Source organism: Vulpes lagopus, chromosome 15 (genome assembly GCF_018345385.1).
Source record: "Vulpes lagopus strain Blue_001 chromosome 15, ASM1834538v1, whole genome shotgun sequence".
In the NCBI taxonomy this organism is placed as follows: domain Eukaryota; kingdom Metazoa; phylum Chordata; class Mammalia; order Carnivora; family Canidae; genus Vulpes; species Vulpes lagopus.
Genome location: NC_054838.1, coordinates 9,840,154 through 9,859,125, shown reverse-complemented (window position 1 = coordinate 9,859,125; position 18,972 = coordinate 9,840,154). Strand labels below are relative to the sequence as shown.

General features: G+C 50.7%; 1 protein-coding gene across 1 annotated transcript in view; it reads right to left on the bottom strand.

Annotated features, from left to right (window-relative positions):
• ABCC8 (ATP binding cassette subfamily C member 8) overlaps window positions 1-18,972 on the bottom strand; it is a 75,516-nt gene that overhangs the window by 34,866 nt on the left and 21,678 nt on the right. Inside the window, 5 exon segments of the mRNA XM_041730755.1 lie at window positions 1,071-1,111; window positions 10,287-10,449; window positions 10,792-10,926; window positions 15,104-15,259; window positions 18,370-18,534. Of these exon segments, the coding sequence (XP_041586689.1) occupies window positions 1,071-1,111; window positions 10,287-10,449; window positions 10,792-10,926; window positions 15,104-15,259; window positions 18,370-18,534 (660 nt within the window).

Sequence of the window (18,972 nt, the reverse complement as noted above, 5' to 3'; positions counted from 1 at the left end):
ACCCCTTCATCATCTTTAGTCATCTCCTCGAAATGTCTCCAGCAAGTTCAGGACTCTGAGCTGGAGGGCTGGGGCCGCTGCTCCCTGTCCTGCCCCGTCCCTGCCAGGAACGACCAGAGGAGCCCTCGGGGTGGTCAGCTCTGCTCCCCTCAGACAGCAGTCCCCAGTCGGGGAAAATGTACCCCTGGTCATTCCCAAGCCACCTCCTGTCTGTGCCCGCCCCTGGCTACCTGGCTGGCTACCTGGCTGGCTACGTGGGTGGCTCAGCAGCTTCTGTCACCCAGAGTTCCTCAAGGAGCCAGGCCAGAACCAGCCCAGCAGATCATGTCAAAAGTGAATTCCCAAGTGTGCCTGACAGGCTGTGAACTCGCCACAGCTCAGAGACTCCGGCCCCGGGGGGAAACACATGCATCTTTTTAAAGAACTGTGGCGGTCACAGAAGCCGGGTGGGAGCCCTGGGCAGGCGGAGGCCTGGGCCCTTCTGGAGGGGCACACCTCGGCCCACACTGCTGGACTCCCACACAGCTTGGGTCAAAATTGCATTAGACAACCTCCATCGTACTACCGAATGACGCGGAGAATTGTTCGTGCCACGTACTGGAATTTCAAAAAGCAGGTTACAAAACAGCATGTACAGCACAATCCTATTTTTGTAAAGATGTCATATTACGTGCCTTAAAAAGAGACTGGAAAGAAACACACTGACAATGTTGCCAGTGGGATCACGAGTGTTTTAAATTCTTTTTGTCCTTTCTTTTCTGAGTTTCCCAACGCTTCTGAGATAAACGTGTCTTATTTTTATGATTTAAGAGTTTGACAGCTCTTTTTAAAAGACAGTGAGATTTCTTTAAAGCCTAAGCCACTGGTCTTCCAGGCCCAGAGGCGGAGGCCCCTGCCTACCTGATGTCGGGGACGGATCTGCAATCTGTCGCCCTATTTTTGGATGAGGCGCCCAGTGCTGAGCGCCTCCTCCGAACCCCTTTGTGCAGAAAGGCCAGACCCGGGGCGGCCTCTGGCCACAGCCACTCTGCCACCCGCCCCCGCCGGAGAGGCAGCAGGGGTCCACTTACGATCAGCACTGCTGCGATGGGGATGGCCGTGTTCATGAAAACTGTGGAGGAAGCACAAGGGGAGTTTAGTGGGAGGCATGAGATGGCTAAAGGTGAAGCTGCCCAGGCTGGCCCGGAGGCCGTGCGGCCCAGGTGGTCCTTTCTCCAGCTCTGCGGCCCCTCCAGCTCCTAACCCTGCCTCCCTCAGGACTCTTGTCCCCTACGTCTGAGACCCAGCCTTCAGACAAAGGCTTCGATGCTTTTATTCTGCTCCAGGTGGCTGGTGTGAAGGAAGCCCTGTGGGTAGTGGTGAGAGAAGTGGTGGAAAGAGGACTGTCTCTGGCCATCTAGGGGGTCAGCAGTGTCTGTGTCTGGGGGCACCAGGTTTCTACCCCTTCCTCAGCCTCTGGTCCCCGTATCCCCTCAAGCCAGCTTCTCTCTGAGGTTTAGGGGTGTCCTAATCTCTCAAGGCTCCTGGGAAAGATTTCAAACTCGCTCATGCTGAGGGATTCATAACAGCTTAAAAGAGGGTCTCCCTTGGCTCTAAGGCTTAGAGTCCATGCCCAGGTGGGGGCAGGTGCTTTGCTGCACCTGCACAGAAGGGGTCCCCTCCTTCTTCAGAGCAAAGGGAGCTGGACTTCAAGTCAGATGAGGGTAGAGTCCCTGACCTTGGGCAGGTCATTTACCCTTCCCAGGCCTTGGTTTCTTCACCTGGTTTTTGTAAATTTGTACTTATTTGTTCGCACACTCTGGCTTCCTCCAAAGTAAGAGGAGATGATGTAGAGAACAGGCTCTGTGAGTCCCGGATGCTGCCTGCATATCACACCTGCCAGGCTACCAGCATAGCTCTGCTCCACGGGTCATGCTCCTCTGGCCCAAGGGGTGAGATGCTGGAGAGAGCCCCGACCCCAGGCCTTAACTTCCGAAGAGCAGCCCTCCTACAGTAAGGGATGACTATGCTAGCTGCCACCTTCCCATCTCCCGCTCCTTCCTTCCAGGAGGTTCATCCGGCCCGGCCCAGCCCAGCCCAGCCCAGCAAGGAGTCTGGTTGTATAATTAGCCAAATTAAAGCAGAAGGAGCCAAGAGCCAGGAGCCAGGAGCCAGATGCCAACAGATCAGCCTGTGCACACGGACCCAATCTAATGAATGGTGAAGTCTCTGGAGACACTGAAGAATTACAGATGGTCAACACCATTCCAAGAAGCTGACTGTCCACTGACTCCAAAAGTCCTGAACCAGCTAGTACATGGACAGTGTATTCTGGAGACGTGGGACCCCTAGTGAGTGGAAGAACATAGCGTCTGCCCATGGAGGGGGCGGTCCTTGTCTGAGGAAGGGAACAGAACTATGCTCTCAGGAAGCCCCCGTTAGGATGGGGAGACATTGAATGTGCCTCTAGGGGGCTCCCTAGCAGACAGGAAAGACTTCGGGCCCATTTTTGGGGAATTCCTAATCTGATGAGGAAAGCAGACCCAGCCATTGGAGAGCTCCCAGTGTCTTGGAGGAGATCCAGCCGGAGCTCTTGGAGGTACTGCTAACCTCTCTGACCACAAGGCTTTTTATCAACACCAATATCATACCTGACCTTTAACTGCCCTTTCCTGGAGAAGGCACTATGGTCTCCTTCCACAATACCACAGCTCTCCCTCAGAGTCTCTGGCAGGGAGTACAAACATTATACATTTTTCCTACAGTGTAAGGGACCCAGCTCAGGGACTTAGGACATAGCACAGCCATCATGGGCTCAGGAGAGGGAGGGAGAGGAGATACCAGTAGTCCTTGGCCCTTGATCAACACCAACCACGCAGCTGTAAACACTGGGGTAGCCATGCTCATCCCCTCCAGGGCCAGGTATTCCAGACAGCAACTTCAGGGCAAGAGCCTCCTTCTGTTTCTCTCCTGTGCATCCCCATCCATGACCAAACAGGAGAAGGCACCACCTTCCTCCAAAGTGCACCACCACTAGCCCCCCTGCCCCAGGCAGAGACCCCTCCCACACATCTGAGGCTCAACTCCCAGCTCAAGGGTTGGCTTGAAGTCAGGTTGCAAACTGGTACAACTCTGCTTAGAAAGCAATCTGGTGCTTTGTTAGCGAGAGCCACACAGAAGTTCAGACCTTCCAATCCTATAATCTCTCTCCTGGGAGTTTATCTTGAATGATCACTCAAGAGAAGCACAAAGCCCTCAGCAGGATGGTGTGAGCTGCAGTACTATCTGTCACAGCAAAACAAAACCACAGCCACAGCAATAAACCACCCAAAACAAAATAAACTGGCAACATCCAATGCCAAGTGGCTGTTTTAGTAAATGTGGTACATCAACTCCAGGGGAGATTTTGCAGTCAGAAATGTGTGATAATTGATATTTTGTTCTACTGCATGTTTTCTCTGGTCGTGGGTTTTTTTTTAAAATTTATTTTTTCCCTATTTTATTCCTTATTCTTGTAGCTGCCTGAAACTCCTTTGAGGAATGAGACAAGGTATAAATAAATTTGAAAAGGAGTTTTCCGACGCTGATACAGCAGTGTGGAGAATGTATATTATATAATTAATTTCTGCTCTGTTCTGTTGTTGTATGCAGACGTTAGCGAATGAAAATGAGATTTTCTGTTTCCCCCACCCTCTCGTCTCCTGGAAGGACAGCCTTTGTGCAGGGAACTCTGGGTGCTGTTCAGGGTGGGGGCTGGTGGGGGTGGGGAGAATCACCAGCTGCTTGTGTGTCCTCAAGGCCTCTCTGAAGACCAGCCCCCTGGGCCCTGGGGTGGCCACGGCTGGAACTGAGGATGGCAGGATCTGACACTAGGGAGCCTGGGATGCTACAGGCTCTGGTGGGTCTCTGAGCTCAGCAGACAGTCCTGTATGCTTGTGAGGGTGGGGGGAAGGCAGTGAGGTGTCCCAGCTGTCACAAGTTGAACACCTGAGGCCTTGCCTCTGTTTTCCTGAACCCCATGAAGCCCTGTAAGACGTTAAAGGTGGCAAAGGGGTGGGAAATATGACTAACCACTGATTTCCCTCCAACTTTGGCATGGGGTGGGCTGACGCATTTTGATTTTCTCTGGGTCGGGGTGCAGAATGGAGGGAGAAGAACGTGAGAGTGCTCAAATCGTAATGCTAGGGAGCAAGAAGTAGTGTGCAACAGCTCTAAGTGAAGTGTGGTTCCATTATGGCAAAGTGTAACTGCCTGTAGGCAGGCCTGACACGCCGCCTTTGAAAGTGAAGGTCTCTCTGTAATGGTGTAGACAGACATACAGGTATGTGTTGTTTTAACAGCTGCCTCTCCAAATATCCTTTACGAAGTATTCTTTCAAGTATACTTTTCAAGTATCCTCAAGTATTTGTTGAGGATCTTCTCTGCCCCAGGGGTTGCGCTGGGTCCTGGAGGTATAGTAGTGAACAGTTGTGTCAGCTTTTCACAACCACCCCCCTGCCATCCCCCAGACAAAGCAAATATCAAATCAACCAACACCAAAGCAGGGCTCCGATCAGCCGCTCCCCCTGGCTTTGCTCAATGAATGCCCCCCTGGCCTTGTGGGTGCCCCGGCCTACACTGCAATACCAGGAGCTATCCATTTCCACCACATCCATAAATATTTCAGAGGCCGTGTGTCCAGGAGGTACGGCCAGCCATTTGTGCCTCTGGTTCACTTGATCTTTGTCTCCACGGAGGGCCGGGGAGGAGCTGCAGGCTCCAGGCTGGGCCTAACTGCAGGTGCACCTCCAGAGGGGGAAATGTATTTTGAATGCACGTGGCTATTTCCCATTCAGGTGGATGGTCAGTCCGAAGTCTACAGAGGGGAGGGAAAGGTCGGTGGGCTGCTGGCAGTGGAGGAAGCGTGGCAGGAGGGCCGCTGTCACCGACCTTTTTACCCACGCACCTCCCTGGCTCTCCCTCAGCCACCTCTCCGCCTGAGCGGAGTGAGCCGGGATAGGCATCGGCAACACGCTGTGGCTGCGCCAGCTGCTGGAAGGAAGGACAGATGTTGAAGACAGAGGAGGAAGGGGGACCGGGTCTGGAGGTCAACTTGTCCTGAGACACCGGCTGCTCTGAGTCAGGGCCTCCGTGGAGGAGGGTAGGGACAAGACTTGCCAAGAATAGCCAGGCCCTGGAGGGGCTGGGTGGCCTGCAAATGGGGTTCACCAGCACCCTCCTGCCCACCCCTACATCCCCAATTGTGACACAGTTAGGCTTGGGGGTTTGTTTTTTCGTTTTTCAGGACATGATACGAGGCCAGTTACATCCCTCCAAGGAGGCCCCTGCCTGGCCGTGGTTCAGGCCGGCTGGAAGAAGGAAGACCCCTGACCACGGAACACTCGAAGAGACGCCAGACACCCCTGTCCTTTCCTTCAACTCTTTCAGTGCCTCTCCTGCCTCGGGAGAAAAGCCGGGGTCTGAACACAGCACACAGGGTCCTGCACCATCTGGTCTTGTTACTCTCTCCTCAGCAGATTATGTTCTAGTCTTGAACACACCACCATCCTTCTCACCTCTAGGCCTTCGTGCCTGGAACATTCTTCTCCTCATCTGACTCATCGATCGTCACCCATTGGGCATCTCTGCCAAGGTCTCCTTGCCACCCATGACCCCTAGAGACTAGGGTAGGTAGGACTCTAAGGGCACCTGGAATACCCCTTCTTGTTCCTCTCACTCACAGCACAGTCTGGCCTCCCTACTAGACTCTGAGGAACTCAGCAGTGGGGCTGATTTAGAACAAAAGATTGGCAGGGCAGGAACAAGAGGTTGTGGGTATCAGTGAGGGAAGAGTGAAGTGATTCATCATGGGGTCCAGACCAGAACAGGGGTAAATGAAGCCTTGCAGGGCTGGTGGAGGGGGAGAAGAGGAAGATGTCTTCATTGGGTTGAAAAGCAGCACAGGCGGCACCACCATTTCCTCTCAGCACTACCTCCCTGATGCCTGGCACAGGTCCTGGGATGTCATGAGTGCTCAGTAAATATTTATCAGATAAGTGATGAGAGAAACAAAAGAGGCCAGGGTCGGGGAAGTACCACAAAAGAGAGCAGGGCACCTGGAACTGACGCCCTGGCTCTGGCCTCATTCACCGCCACTGCTCACAGCATGGTCTCTCTCAAGACTGTGAGGGAGAGGATTGTGCTCTCTTCTCTCTCTCTTTTTAGATTTTATATATTTATTTGACAGAGGGAGAGTGGACAAGCAGGGGGACGGACAGAGGGAGAGGGAGAAGCAGGGAGCCTGACAGGAGGCTTGACCCAGGACCCCGGGATCATGACCTGAGCCAAAGGCAGATGTTTAACCAACTGTGCCACCCCCACTTGGCTCTTTTTAAATGCACAAGGCCCAGCAGAGTCTGGCACAGAGAGAAGGCTCTGGGATGGATGCTGAACGAAGGACAAAGTGAACTGGCAGCATGACTGTTGGTTGACCCCTTAGTCACTCCTGCAAAGCTTGCCCACCTCAGACACCTAGAGTCACCTGCTTCTGCAGGGAAATAAGGATTGAACTGACTTGCTAGGGGAGCGGCCCCAGCCCTTGCCTCCAGCTTCTCCCCGTTTTCTGCTCATCGACATCCTGCCCATCCTGCCAGGTCCAGCTCAGGCTGCCTCTGACGTGACGCTCCTGGAACTCCCAGCCCATATGGGCTTCCTTCTTCTCTCTTCTCTGCCATTCACTGGCTGAGGCCCTGGGATGGCCACTGCACCTCCCTGAGCCTCAGTACCGGGGGCAGCGGGGCTCACAGCTCCCAAGCTGTGTGAGGACTGGGTGCCCTTGGGCCCACGAGGTCCGCACCGCTCAGCGTGCCCAGCCACATGTTTCCCGGACGGCAGCTCTGGAAACTGGGGAGCAGCCCCCGTGGTCTCCTGCAGCCCTCGCGGTGCTCAGTACAGGGCGGGGCCCCCGGGCTGGGCTCGCTCAACCCCCCAGGAGTGCCCTGCTTCCCTTTTCTTCCGATTCTGGATTTGATGGTAGGGAAACTGCGCCCATTTCCCTGTCACCCCCTGCCCTGCCCGCACCAGCTCGGAGGGCAAGAGCAGTGGGGAGAGTGTCAGGGGTACCGTCCCCCCAACCCTGCCCCCAGCAGGCAGCATGAGCAGGGCCCCCCCAGGAAGAGGGACTCTGGGGCTCCTCCGTGGCACCAGGACCCCATGGCCGGCGGCAGGGAAGAGAATGAACGGTGCCCCATTACCTCAAGCCTAATGGCCTGTGTCCTGATCCCTGGTGACAGGAGCAGCAGGCGGGAAGCCCGGGACGTCCATGAATCACACGGAGCTCGAGCCGCAAGCCAGGGGCGCCCCTCCCGCGCTGTCTCCCCTCCCACACGGACTACAGACCCACCCAGGAAGGGCACGCGGTGAGCAAACCGCCTGGACTTTCCACCCCGCCCGGAGGGTGCTTCCCTTCCCTCCACTGCCCTCTGCCAGGGGCCAGCCTGGACTGCTCTGTTGGTCCTTCCAGGTCACCGAGCCCTGGACAGGTGAGGGACCCTGGGTAGACCCCTGCTTGGCTCTGGAGCCCCTCGCTCCTAACGCAGTCATCTCAGCCCCGGACAAATGGCATCGCCTTTCCCCACGTCCTCCTGGCCCCAGGGCCTTTGCAAAGCCATGGCTTGTCTTCTGAGGCTCCAGGGGTCAAAGAACACCCACTAGATAGGCTTCAGTGGGCTAGCCCGGGACCCGGGGGTCACCCAATGTCGTTCACGTACCAAACATCCCAGCTTGTAGTGTGGAATGCGGGAAGCGGCCTACGTCTCCTAGGAGCAAGGCAGCTGGGCCGCCCCCATCTAGACGACCGGAGGCTGCCCCTACGTTGCTGCCAGGGGTCTTGGGGGCCCCAGGTCCCCAGTTTCCTTGATGCTTCCTTTCTCTGTCTCCCACCCAGCAGTGGGGAGCCTGCCCTACCCCACCCTGTCATGCCAGGGAGAGGCATGTTGGGAGAGGAAGTCACCTGGCTGCGGGGTCACCCTCCTCCACCTCAGCAGTGGCTCCCACTGATGAGATGTCCGGAAGCCAGGTGTCCTCACCTGGGTTATACACAGTGTGGGGTTCCTGTCACACAACCAGAAGGCCCAGGGGCCGGCAGAGCTGGCCCAGAGGAGGGTGACGAGGGCCCGGGGCTGCAGACACCTTTCCAATCCTCCTCTCCTGTGGAGTGTTCAGCCTGAGGGGGCTCAGAGGCCCTGAACACCGCATGGTCAGGGCGGGGGGTCGAGGGAGACACCAGGAACCTGCCGAGGAATCCAGGAGGCCGAGGCTGCCTTTCATGTTTACACCCCCGTTCTGAGAAAAGCAGGCCCTAGCGGGACTTTCTGCAGAAAGATGCCACGGCAGGGCGCCACGGATGGCGGATGGCCTGGCCACTGCTGACTGTGCTGCGCCACCATGGTCTGGATGGACATGGGGAGGTGGGACACTTGGGGTGCTGGGAGCAAGCCCTGCCCTGTGAGGAGCTGCGGGTTGGATGCCGGCACCTGGCCCCACCAGACCCTCTCTGTATGAACACCAGGAGCACACGGACGACCCGGGTGGCCGTCCCATTCTCCACGACCTTATCTGGGAGCCGAGTACACCTCCCACTGGCTGGCCCACCCCTGGCGATCCCTGCCCCCCCCGTTTCTTCCCCGCATGAGCTGGGGGGAGGCGGTCAGCAGCGTGCACCTCCCCTAACTTCCTCCCCGGTTTCCCACTCCCCTCAGAGCCCAGTGTTGGTTATTGCTCCCCCACTCAGAGAAAATCGTCTGAAAACGGTGCCCCATTGTGTCCTAAGTTCTCACCCCACGGAGGTGTCCAGGCGTCTGTGGAACACAGCACGAGTCTCCAGAGGATCTAGTGTGAGCCGTGCTGTTAAGATCAGGAGCGACCTCGGGGAGACGCCCCACCCTGGAGAGTGGAGATGTGACCTGTGGAGGTCACATCTGGAGAATGGTTCTCCCAACTGGCAGGACACTTAGGTCCCCTCGTCCCCTCGCCACATTCTATGTAACGTCCTCAGACCTATCTTTTGACTCACAAACGTTCCCTCCAGCTCTGTGAATTCATTTACACTTTACACTTGGGTTGTTTATGTGTCCTTTTTGTTTGTTTTCTTTCTCCCCCTCTCTGGGGGCTTCGCCTGGGCCCTTCCTACCACACTGGCTCTTAAACTGGACAGGCCTGCCCACCAGCCTGAGGCCCGCCTGCTGCCAGCAATCTGCGTCCCAACCATGCACTCGGGCAGGAAGCACAACCCGGCGGGGCCTCGGAGCCACTAGACCAACCGTAAGATCACCTTGGGCCAGGACTCCGTCGGCCAACTGATCTCCACGAGCCCTGGCCTGACCTGGGGACCACTGTCCACCAAATTAATTTTGATAACTAAATTTTTAGTTTCTAGAAGTCCTTTTGTCTCTTTGCCCCCTGATACTTTTCTGTTTTGCCTTGTGGGTTTTACACTTTCCTTTAGCTCTTTAATTATTTTGAATGTGCTTATTTTATTATCTCTTCCAGACGATTCTATCATTTCTAGGGATTGAGGGAATAATTCTATTGTTTTGCATTTGCTGACTCTAACTCAGGGTGCTACATTTTCCTCTGGTGGATTTTTGTTTCTATATTAGCTCATCGTTCGACAGGAGCGTTTGCTGTTGGAGCCCCATGTTCTCTGGAAAGTACTCGTAATACGTGTGTCTGCTGGGACTGTAGAGTTTTATCAGTTTGGGTTTTCTCCACCCCCCCACCTCTATTTTCTGGGCTTGAGGTTTCCTAACCACTTACGTGGTTAATGCAGATTCAGTCCCTACATTCATGAGCACCTCCGGTTTGAACTTCTGCTTTTTCAGAAGCTTTCTCCTTCTCACACCCCAGCTAGATGGAAGCTTCCTTGTAGCTGCCCCAGGGCAGTGAGTGGAAGCTCAATCTGACTTACTGAAAGCAGTCCCCACACCCCAGAGAATTCAAAACTGGTGCTATTCATGCACTTATTGCCGCCTCCTGATGACAGATCAGTTCAATAGTGTATGAAAGGCTTCCCTTGTCTTTGTCATCACTGTGTCTTGAGGGCCAGGACAGGGCCCCGCCCACAGCAGGCTGTCGACATGCATTTGCTGGGTAAGTGACTGAGGACACTGTGACTTCTGGGCGCTTCCCTCCAAGAGAGAGTGTGAGGCTCCCCTGGATGGGGTGCTGCCAACACCTCCTGCCTCTGCACCTTCACTGTCCCCCTCAAGCCCTGACACCCTCTCCTAGCGTATCAGCAGCCGTGCATGGGGCCGGCCAGGTAGACTCACTGGAAATGGAAGTGTACACAGCAAAGGCTCTGAGGCTGGTCATCTCCTTCCTGCGGGTCATCTCCACACGCGTGCAGAAGATGTTTTCCCAGGCGTACAGCTTGAGCAGCTTGATGCCTCGAAGCATCTCATTGGTCTGCTTCAGCCTCTCGTTGGAATACTCCTGCCAGGGGTCGCCAAGTCAGAAAAGGGTTTCCTTTGCCTCCATCCCACCCAAGAGGAAGGAGCAGAGCCGATGCCCTCACTGCTTGGCAGACAATGCCCAGCTCCTGTGCCCATGGGGATACCCCTTGCCTTCTCCATTCAGCCCCTTTCACAGACAAAGAAACTGAGGCCTGGATAGTGAAGAGATCTGCTTAAGGTCAATGATACTGTGGATGTGCGTGTGCGTGGCTGTTTGGGGGCTCCTGAGGGAAGAGGGAGGATGTATAGGGAGAGGGAGCAAACAGCCGCATGGGGAAGGATGGGGAAGGGGGGCATGAGCACATGCAGGATGCTCACTCACCAGTGTGCTCCGCTGGGCCTGGGAGAGCTTGGTGGCCACAAAGTACTGGACAGGGGCCAGTAGGATGATGACAGCTGCCCCAATTAAGGCACTGACTCCGAGGATGTAGTAGAGGAGAATCACACCCACGATGATCTGAAGGAGGGTCATGGGGGTGAGTTTCCTTTGATTTGGTGGCCCCCCTGGGGGAGGGGGTGTTGGCAAAGTCCCCCCTTCCTCAGTCCCCTAGGGAGGGAAATGCCTTGTACCCAGGTTTTCAAGTGGTCCCCGGGGCCCAGAGGAGGAGGTGTGACAAAGCAATTTTAGGAAGAGGTCTTAATGTGATGGGGGTCTCACACAAGCAGTGGCTTTCTGGGCTGATAACTAACTGTATTTATCTGCCAGCCTGCTGGGCCATTAACTCTCTCCAAATCTACCTTCCAGAGGGCAGTCTCAGAGCTGACGTTGCACAATGAGTGTAATAGCATCTTTTGTTCTGTTGGCTGGCTGGCAAGGCTGACAGTTCCCTCATGTGGGGAAAAAAGTGACATATGAGCAAAGGGGCACTGTTGCATCTGTGCTGGACAAAACAAGTCCAGGGATTGAGAGTTCACTTTTCATTCTTAGGCTCCTGGCATCTTTTTAAAAAATTTTTTTCCTGGCATCTTTTTAAAAATAAAATACGAATAGTCTTCTATAAACTAATGATTGTCTAAATATAAGAAAATGAAAATGATCTCTTAAATTTGTGACATACTGTAGAGTGGTCTTTGGATCAAAATAGAGGTTTTTATAATTCTTAGAGAGGCATGTACACTTTATCAGCTATAATACATATATACATATGTCCATGAAGGCTGGTGTCTTCAATTTTCTAGTGAATCTGGCAAGTATTCTCTGAAAAGAGAATTATTCTGTTCCTAGCTTTATGCAAATGACTGCCTGCTTCTGAATATTTATGAGAAGTGTAAATTACTCTTGCCAGCCCCTGAAGCATCAAGATGACAACTTCTCAGGTTGCCTTCAAAGGCAAATAGCTCTAAATTCAGGGCTTATTCTATAGGAGCAGATGTGTTGTCTTCCTTAATTGGAAAAGAAACCCGTCTGCCTGGGTTGGCCCTGTACTCCCTGAGCCCTACACCAAACTGGCACTAAGCTCCTTGCACTACCTCAAGGACAGAGGAGTGGGTGGGCGGCTCTGTAATTTCCGTTAATCACAGAAGGGCTCTTGTATTAGCATAGTCTTAGGGGCTGGTAAGTGACCCCTTCACCACCTGCCTCCCAGGGTTTCACTGATGTGAAATGCTGACACAGGGGTGCAGAGGAGCGCGTTAGAAAATAAAGAACCTCCTACTCCTGCCTGGTTCTGCTCGCATCACCTTATCCAAAATTACCCCTGGTATCCTGTCTTTTCATTAGCTGTCCTCATATGGAGGCAATCAGGGCATCGTTCAGCAGCTTGGATGGAGCCAGACACCAAGGAAGCTCCCAGGGTACTCCCTGCGTTGCCACTGTGGCATCTGCTGGGGGTGGGTGCCTGAACCCCCACCGCCTCCAAGCGCCGGCAGCTGCTGGAACGGGACCTGGAGACACAGCTGCTGCTTCTGCTAGGCTCCTTCTCACCCTCCACCCACCCCTTGGGATGCTCCCCAAATTCTTCTGTCCATTCGTCTATTCTGCAGGGGTCTGAGTGGACCACTCGGAAGAATATACCAGAAATCAGGGATTCTGAGTATGAGAAGCAAGCGTGGAGAATATGAGGGCTATTTTCGCCTCTGTTTGCAAGTTAGGAAAGTGACGTAGTGTAGTAGTGGGGAGATGGTAGTTGCTGGAGTCTGCAAGCCTGAGTTTGCATGCATCCCAGCACTTAGCTGTGCAAACTTAGGCAAGCTACTTAACCTCTCTGAGTTGCAGCTTCTTCATCCTTAAAATGGTAACTTTAATGCCCACTTATCAAGACTGCTCTGAAAATTAAATGAATATATGTGATAAGCACCTAGAATGATACCTGGCACATAGAGATCAATACCAGGTGGCAACCCTCTCCTTAAAAACAAACAGATAGACCTCATGGGAACTGTCACTAGGGAACCACAGAAAGGAGACACCTGGGTGTAACGTTGCTACTAGTTCACAGTGTGGCCCACCCTCTCCAGGCCTCCAGCGCCCAGGGGATGAAGAAAGAATCAGAGAAGTCCCCACTATTGCCAAGTTCCTTAACATGGTGTTCATAAGCTTCAGGGGCCAGTAAAGCTCCTGAAATTGTAGGCAAATATGTGAATGCACATTTGTTTTCTGAGAAGGTTTCATTAGATTTTCGAAAGTCTGTGTAGACCAGAGGTTGCCTAGGACTGGGGGAGGGGATGATGAGTGACTGCCAGTGGGTATCAGTTTCTCTGGGTGGGGGGTCAGGGGTGATGGAAATGTTCTAAAATTGTGATGACAGTTATGCAGCTCCAAATATGCTAAATCCCACTGAATTATACACTTTAAATGGGTGAATTATACCTTAATGAAGCTGTTATTTAAAAAAAAAAAAAAAAGTATATGTGACCAAAAAAAAAAAAAAATTACAAATCAAGGAGAGAGCGCCTGGGCTAGTTTCAGTATTAGCAAAGGCCCATGGCCTGTGGCCAGCCAGGCTGCCCAGAGCATCCTGACTAGGCTGAAGGGACTTGTCAACCATTGGTGGTTAACACCGCGTCTTGAGGGCTGGTGAAAGTACTCAGGGCAAAGGTATAGCCTTTAAGGAGTTAAAAATGGAAAACCAAATGAGACTTCATGATAAATAAGCAAAGGTAAGTGATTAGTGGGGATTAAACTACCGCGTCCCATTGTGAAGAGGGTTAACTGTACAAGAGAGAGACCCTGGAGCAAGGGTTATTAGTATTAGTATTGTCCGCAATGACATAAGCTCCATAAACATTATCAATAATAGTAATGATAGCAATACAGTAGGTTTGGTGCACAAAATCTTTGAAAGGAGACTGTTCAGGGGAATACCACAGAAAGTTCTTATGGATCAAAGGCTGGTTACTGTATTAGATGAACTGTCCAGGCCCTTCTATAGCTTCTGTAGCTTCTGATCCATCTTGGCAGAGAAGGGAGTGGATAGGGGTCTACGTGTGGGTAAGTGGTAATTGGGGATGCCATATAGGGCTGTCCCCATAAAAAGGACCATCAGATTCCCTTCCCTTTCCTATATCTCCATCAAGACTCCTAGCTGACTCCCTGTGCAAGCCTCTCCTTCTATTTTTCCTTTAATGTCTTTCAAATACAAGTTTTACAGGTCAGAAGGACCAATAAAAATCACTTGAGATTAAGGTTTGTGCAGTTTGCATCCCAAGAAACAATGGATTCTGGACTGGGAAAGTCCTTACTCACTAAGTGTGCAATTTCGAGGGATCTATTTACTCAGTGACTACTCTGTGCCAGGCATTCTGCTTGGTACTTTGCTTACATGATCTAGTTGAATTGTCACAGTAACTCCAGAGGGTAGGAATCAGGCGTATTTCAGAGATGAGGGAACTGAGGCTCAGACACATTAAGTATTTGGATCAACCTGTTTCACTGAAGTCCAGACACTATCCTCTATACTAGGTGGCCTCTGTGGAGCCTCCAGGCGCTCTGGGATTTCCGGGTCTGGTCTGAGCACCAGAGTGAAATACAGGCTCCGTGGCAGAAACTCCAGATGAGAAACAGGGGCCAGGTAAGCTGTGCTGAGGATTCTCCTACTATGGTTGGGGGAGAATGCACCTCCTTCAAAGCTAGCTCCAAAGGTTGTTCAGCTTTAGAAGTAATCATGGTTTTAATTTTCAAAAATAACACAGGCTTATTGGAGAATTTAGAAATGCACAAAGAAAATAAAAATTACTGTAATCCTACCATGTGAACTTCTAGTTCTTTTCCTGTATGAATCTGTGCAAATATGTGTATATAGATACATTCCAATGTAGTGCGAAGCTCACCTCATATACTATTTTGTAACTTTTGGCTTAAACATACATCATGAACACTTTTCAATGTAATTAAGTACTTGCAGCAACATAACATTTAATGTCTGCAAAAGTGTTCCACATATGATTATTCTATTTTTTTTTTTAAGGCTGGCTGCTTTCCTAAAGCTTTAATGATAAGCGCGATGGCTAGACCATTTGCCAAGTGTGAGAGAGTATTGGGGCCAGAAGTATGCTCCATGGAGACTCTAAGGGGGTGGAAGGTGCAAGCCAAGATGGAATAGAAGATGGTGAGCTCGAACTCCTAGTCACTGGGCATTTACCAGAACATTCCAACTGAGTGCCCTCCACCGCCACCGCACACATGCATCCCTTACCTGCACTGGCATAGCCCAGAGGTTTGGGCACAAGAAGAAAAACCACATGAGCTGGTTGGTGTCAATGGCAACCAGGTTGCAGATCTGCGCGGCTGTCATTTCCCCCATGGACAGATTGGAGGTGGACAGGTGCATGATTTTGTTGTAAATCTTGGTCTGGAATGAGAGTAAGAGTGTTCCACATTTGTCACCATCATCCTAATCCCTCTCCCAGATGCCATGTATCTACAATGTGCCAGTGCCTTCTCAGGCAGACAATCCTCCACGGAGCCCCAGAGCAGCTCTATAAGGGGGGCGCCAATAGGAAAATTAGTGTTCCAATCCTACAGATGAGGTAACTAAGGCTCAGAGAGGTAAAGGGCCTTGATTACAGATCAAGCAGGTCAGAAAAGGCGGTATTCAAATGAGGAATCCATGCCAGCAAACGACTTCCCCAGCAAAGCAAGACCTCTCCCTGGGGCACAGGACTTAATTAGCTCTTAAATCTTAAAAGCAGATCTTCACATCCAGTTGTGTTCTTGATTTGCCAGAGGCCAATGGAGAACACATTTCAGAGCCATAAAAATGATAAAGTGGGGCAGCTGTCTGTTTTAATGCGGCTGTCTTCACCCGGGGACAGGGGTATGCTCAGAGGCCAAGTCCTGCCTTATTTGAGCCTTGAAACAAAATGAGGGGTCAGCCTGGGAAGCTCTCCTGTGAGACACACAAGTGTCAATCAGCCCCACCCCACTGGGATTCCAGCCACCCAGAGCGTCTTGTCCTGTCTCTCCAGGGCAGATGGGGAGCAGCCGTGGTAACAGCTCCCAGGGAGCTCTGAACCCAAAAGCTCTATGTGCAGAGTGATCATGCCTCCTAGGAAGATGGCATTTTCAGGTTGTGTGCTCTTAAACAAGGAAAAATGCATTCCCATCTTCAATGCCCTAGGATGCCTGCTTTTAAATGAAATTCTAGTGTGCATTCGTTGTAAGGTGGATTCCCAGCTCCCTTAATTCATCTTTCATGAAACCCAGGTTTTTTTGTAGGTCAGGTTTGCTCAAAGCATGAACTCATTCTGCATCTTTCTGTGGGTTTGTATACACCATGGGTAACACTTAAAATAATGGCAATGACATTTTTTGACAGATCGATGCACAGCCCATGTTATGTGACATCGGTCTTCAGGGGATAATAATAAATCCGGTTTGTAATGAAGTAGGAACATAGAGTAATCTATCAAATAAAGCATTATTCAGGAAAGACCAGGATATACAGAAACACACAACTGATAGCTGGCATATGTCAAAAATTATATATCTACTACAAGAATTTTGCTTAATAACTTTTCATGCAAGAACTGTGGTTATTCTCAAACTCATGAAGACATACTCTGTTATCTATAATTTTAATGTAACTCTGAAGAAAAGATTTGTTTTTCTAACTTGTTTCCATAATTAATGCCAGCATTTTCTTTTCATGACATCTGAATTTAGCTCTCCTGGATTCAGACAGTTTGATTGAAACAATTATGTATGAGTACGTTTAACAACCATTTTTTGCTTTTTTAGAGTAATTGGGAAATACTGGGCCAGTGTGTAATTTATGACATACAGATAGAAAGATTTTTTTTTTTCAAATAGAAAGATTTAATTATAGAACTGTTTGACTACAAAATTTGCTGTTATCTATGGTAGAATGTGCCTGCCTGTCAATGGAAGGGTCCATGTAGAGGCTGGGATTTTCAGAAAGGTTTTCTGAACTGAGGAATAGCCTGGTTCCTCCTAGCTTTGAGCCCCTATGAATCTCAAAAGGTCTCAGATTTCCTGGGCTCTTTCCATCATTCTCACATGATGACATTCCTGAGGAAACGACTCTGTTTTCTCAGTAAAAAAAACCACTGGGGATGGGCAGCGTTGTCTTGTACAGCTGCACAGGCTGTGCACTACACAACTGCAGGGGGCACCATTCACGCGGACTGTATACTAAGATAACTGGAGTTTGGACCCTGAGAGGGTCCCCAGCCTATGCCATAACCTTCTCCTCTCAATCACTTTTCTGTAAAGTTTCTGATCCTGGCTCCCAGAGGACTGATCAGTGTTAATTCTGAGGAACATTTCTGTCCAGAAGTATGAGGTGGCTTTGGGATTTAGTCACAACTTCCTAGTGTTCCACTGACTTCACGGGAATTTCTGGGTATAGCATATTCTACTAGTTGTCCCCCTGTATCCATTTTCCTTTTCACAAGAATTTCCAGGGGGACATATATGGTTGTCAAGAATAAAGACCGCACTTTCTAGCCTCTCTAGGTATAGCCTGTGGCCAATTTCTCATCAATGGGATGGGAGAGGATATGTGCAACTTTTGCATTGTGATTTTAAAACAAGGCAGCATTCCCTCCTACTGCCCCACCTTTCTTCTTTTGCTGTTTTAAGTGTAGGCCCAACAATGACAATGTCAATAGTCATTTTAAACTGTAAGACAAAAGTCACATGAGAGCAGCACTCCAGAAGGAACCAAGGTCTCTGATGAGTGTGCTGCTGCCCTACCAGCCCTGACTCGGTGTGAAAAACAAACTTTTATCCTATTTAAGCCACTGTCACACTGGGTCTCCTCATCCCAGCAGCAGAACCAAAATTCTAAAGAAAACACTAGGGCTTAGACAACTCTTATCACCACCTTGCTTAAAAAAGTGCCCCGAGTCCTTCCTGATTTTGATCATCCTTTCAACCCACTCTGAGAAGGAAGCTATCAGGAACAGAAGCAAGGACCTAGACCCAAGGGACTTACTGGGCCTAGTAAGTCTCCCTTGTTATGACCCAAGATTTAGGAGCTCAGATAGATACTAGAGGCAATCTAGTCCTGGTATGTCAAACTCGTTTTTTGTTTTTGTTTTTTTTTTTCACCCAAGGAAGACTGGTGGCAGACTCTTGGAACAGAATCTGGAGAAGGATTCTGAGTCTGCATGTGCATGCATTCAACAGGAAAGAGTGAGGTGACCCGTTAGTAATGTCTGTCCCATTCAAGGCCGAGCAGGTGACATCGCAGACCTAGTGCAAAGCAGAACGAGGGCAGGAACTCCTACACTCTCCGAGTCCAGCCCAAGGCACTTTCCACTCTCCCAGGCTGCTTTGTCAATAGTTATTGTTTCAAAGCACTGCTAAAGGGCAACAAAAAAAATAAATGCACAGCAGATTTATTCTTACGAATGAATAATGACTTTTTCTAGAGTCATCCACAAGGATGAATAATGTGGTTTTTATTGCAAAGTGAAAACATAATTAGCCAAGTACCTGTATTGCTCCTCTCAAGTTAATTCCAGTTTCAATGGCAACGTAGTAAGATGCTTGCAGAAACGTCCTTTGTAGTAGGAGGGCAAGGAAGAGAAGCACAGCTAGGACGTAGGCATTAGCAAGGAACTCTTGGGATGAGACAAAGTAAACCCCGAGAAACTGCGTCTGTTGGAAAGAGAATTCAGAAGTGGCTGTCATTGCCAGAAAAATAGCCGCCACCAGTACCTGTTACTGTGCCACGATGGCCATTATTATAGGACCCTCCATGCTTGCCAAGCCTATCAGCTGTGTCTAAGGGCAATATAAGGCTGATAAATCCAACTAAACATTCTTCTAGCCACAGGGAGGGTGGCCTATACCATCTTCATCATCCTACTTAGGGGAACAGAGTGTGGTCCAGTTCTAACCTCATGCCCATAAATATGACTTCCAGATCAAATAGGCCCCACCAGACCCAGGGGAGCTCACTCTGAAAGGAACGAAAACAAATATAGTGAATCACAGAGCAGCCCAAACCAGAATTGCTTGAACAGATTCCACAATGTGTGTTTTGTGCTACAGAAAAACCCAGAATGAGCTAAGGTCTTGTCCTACATTCACCAA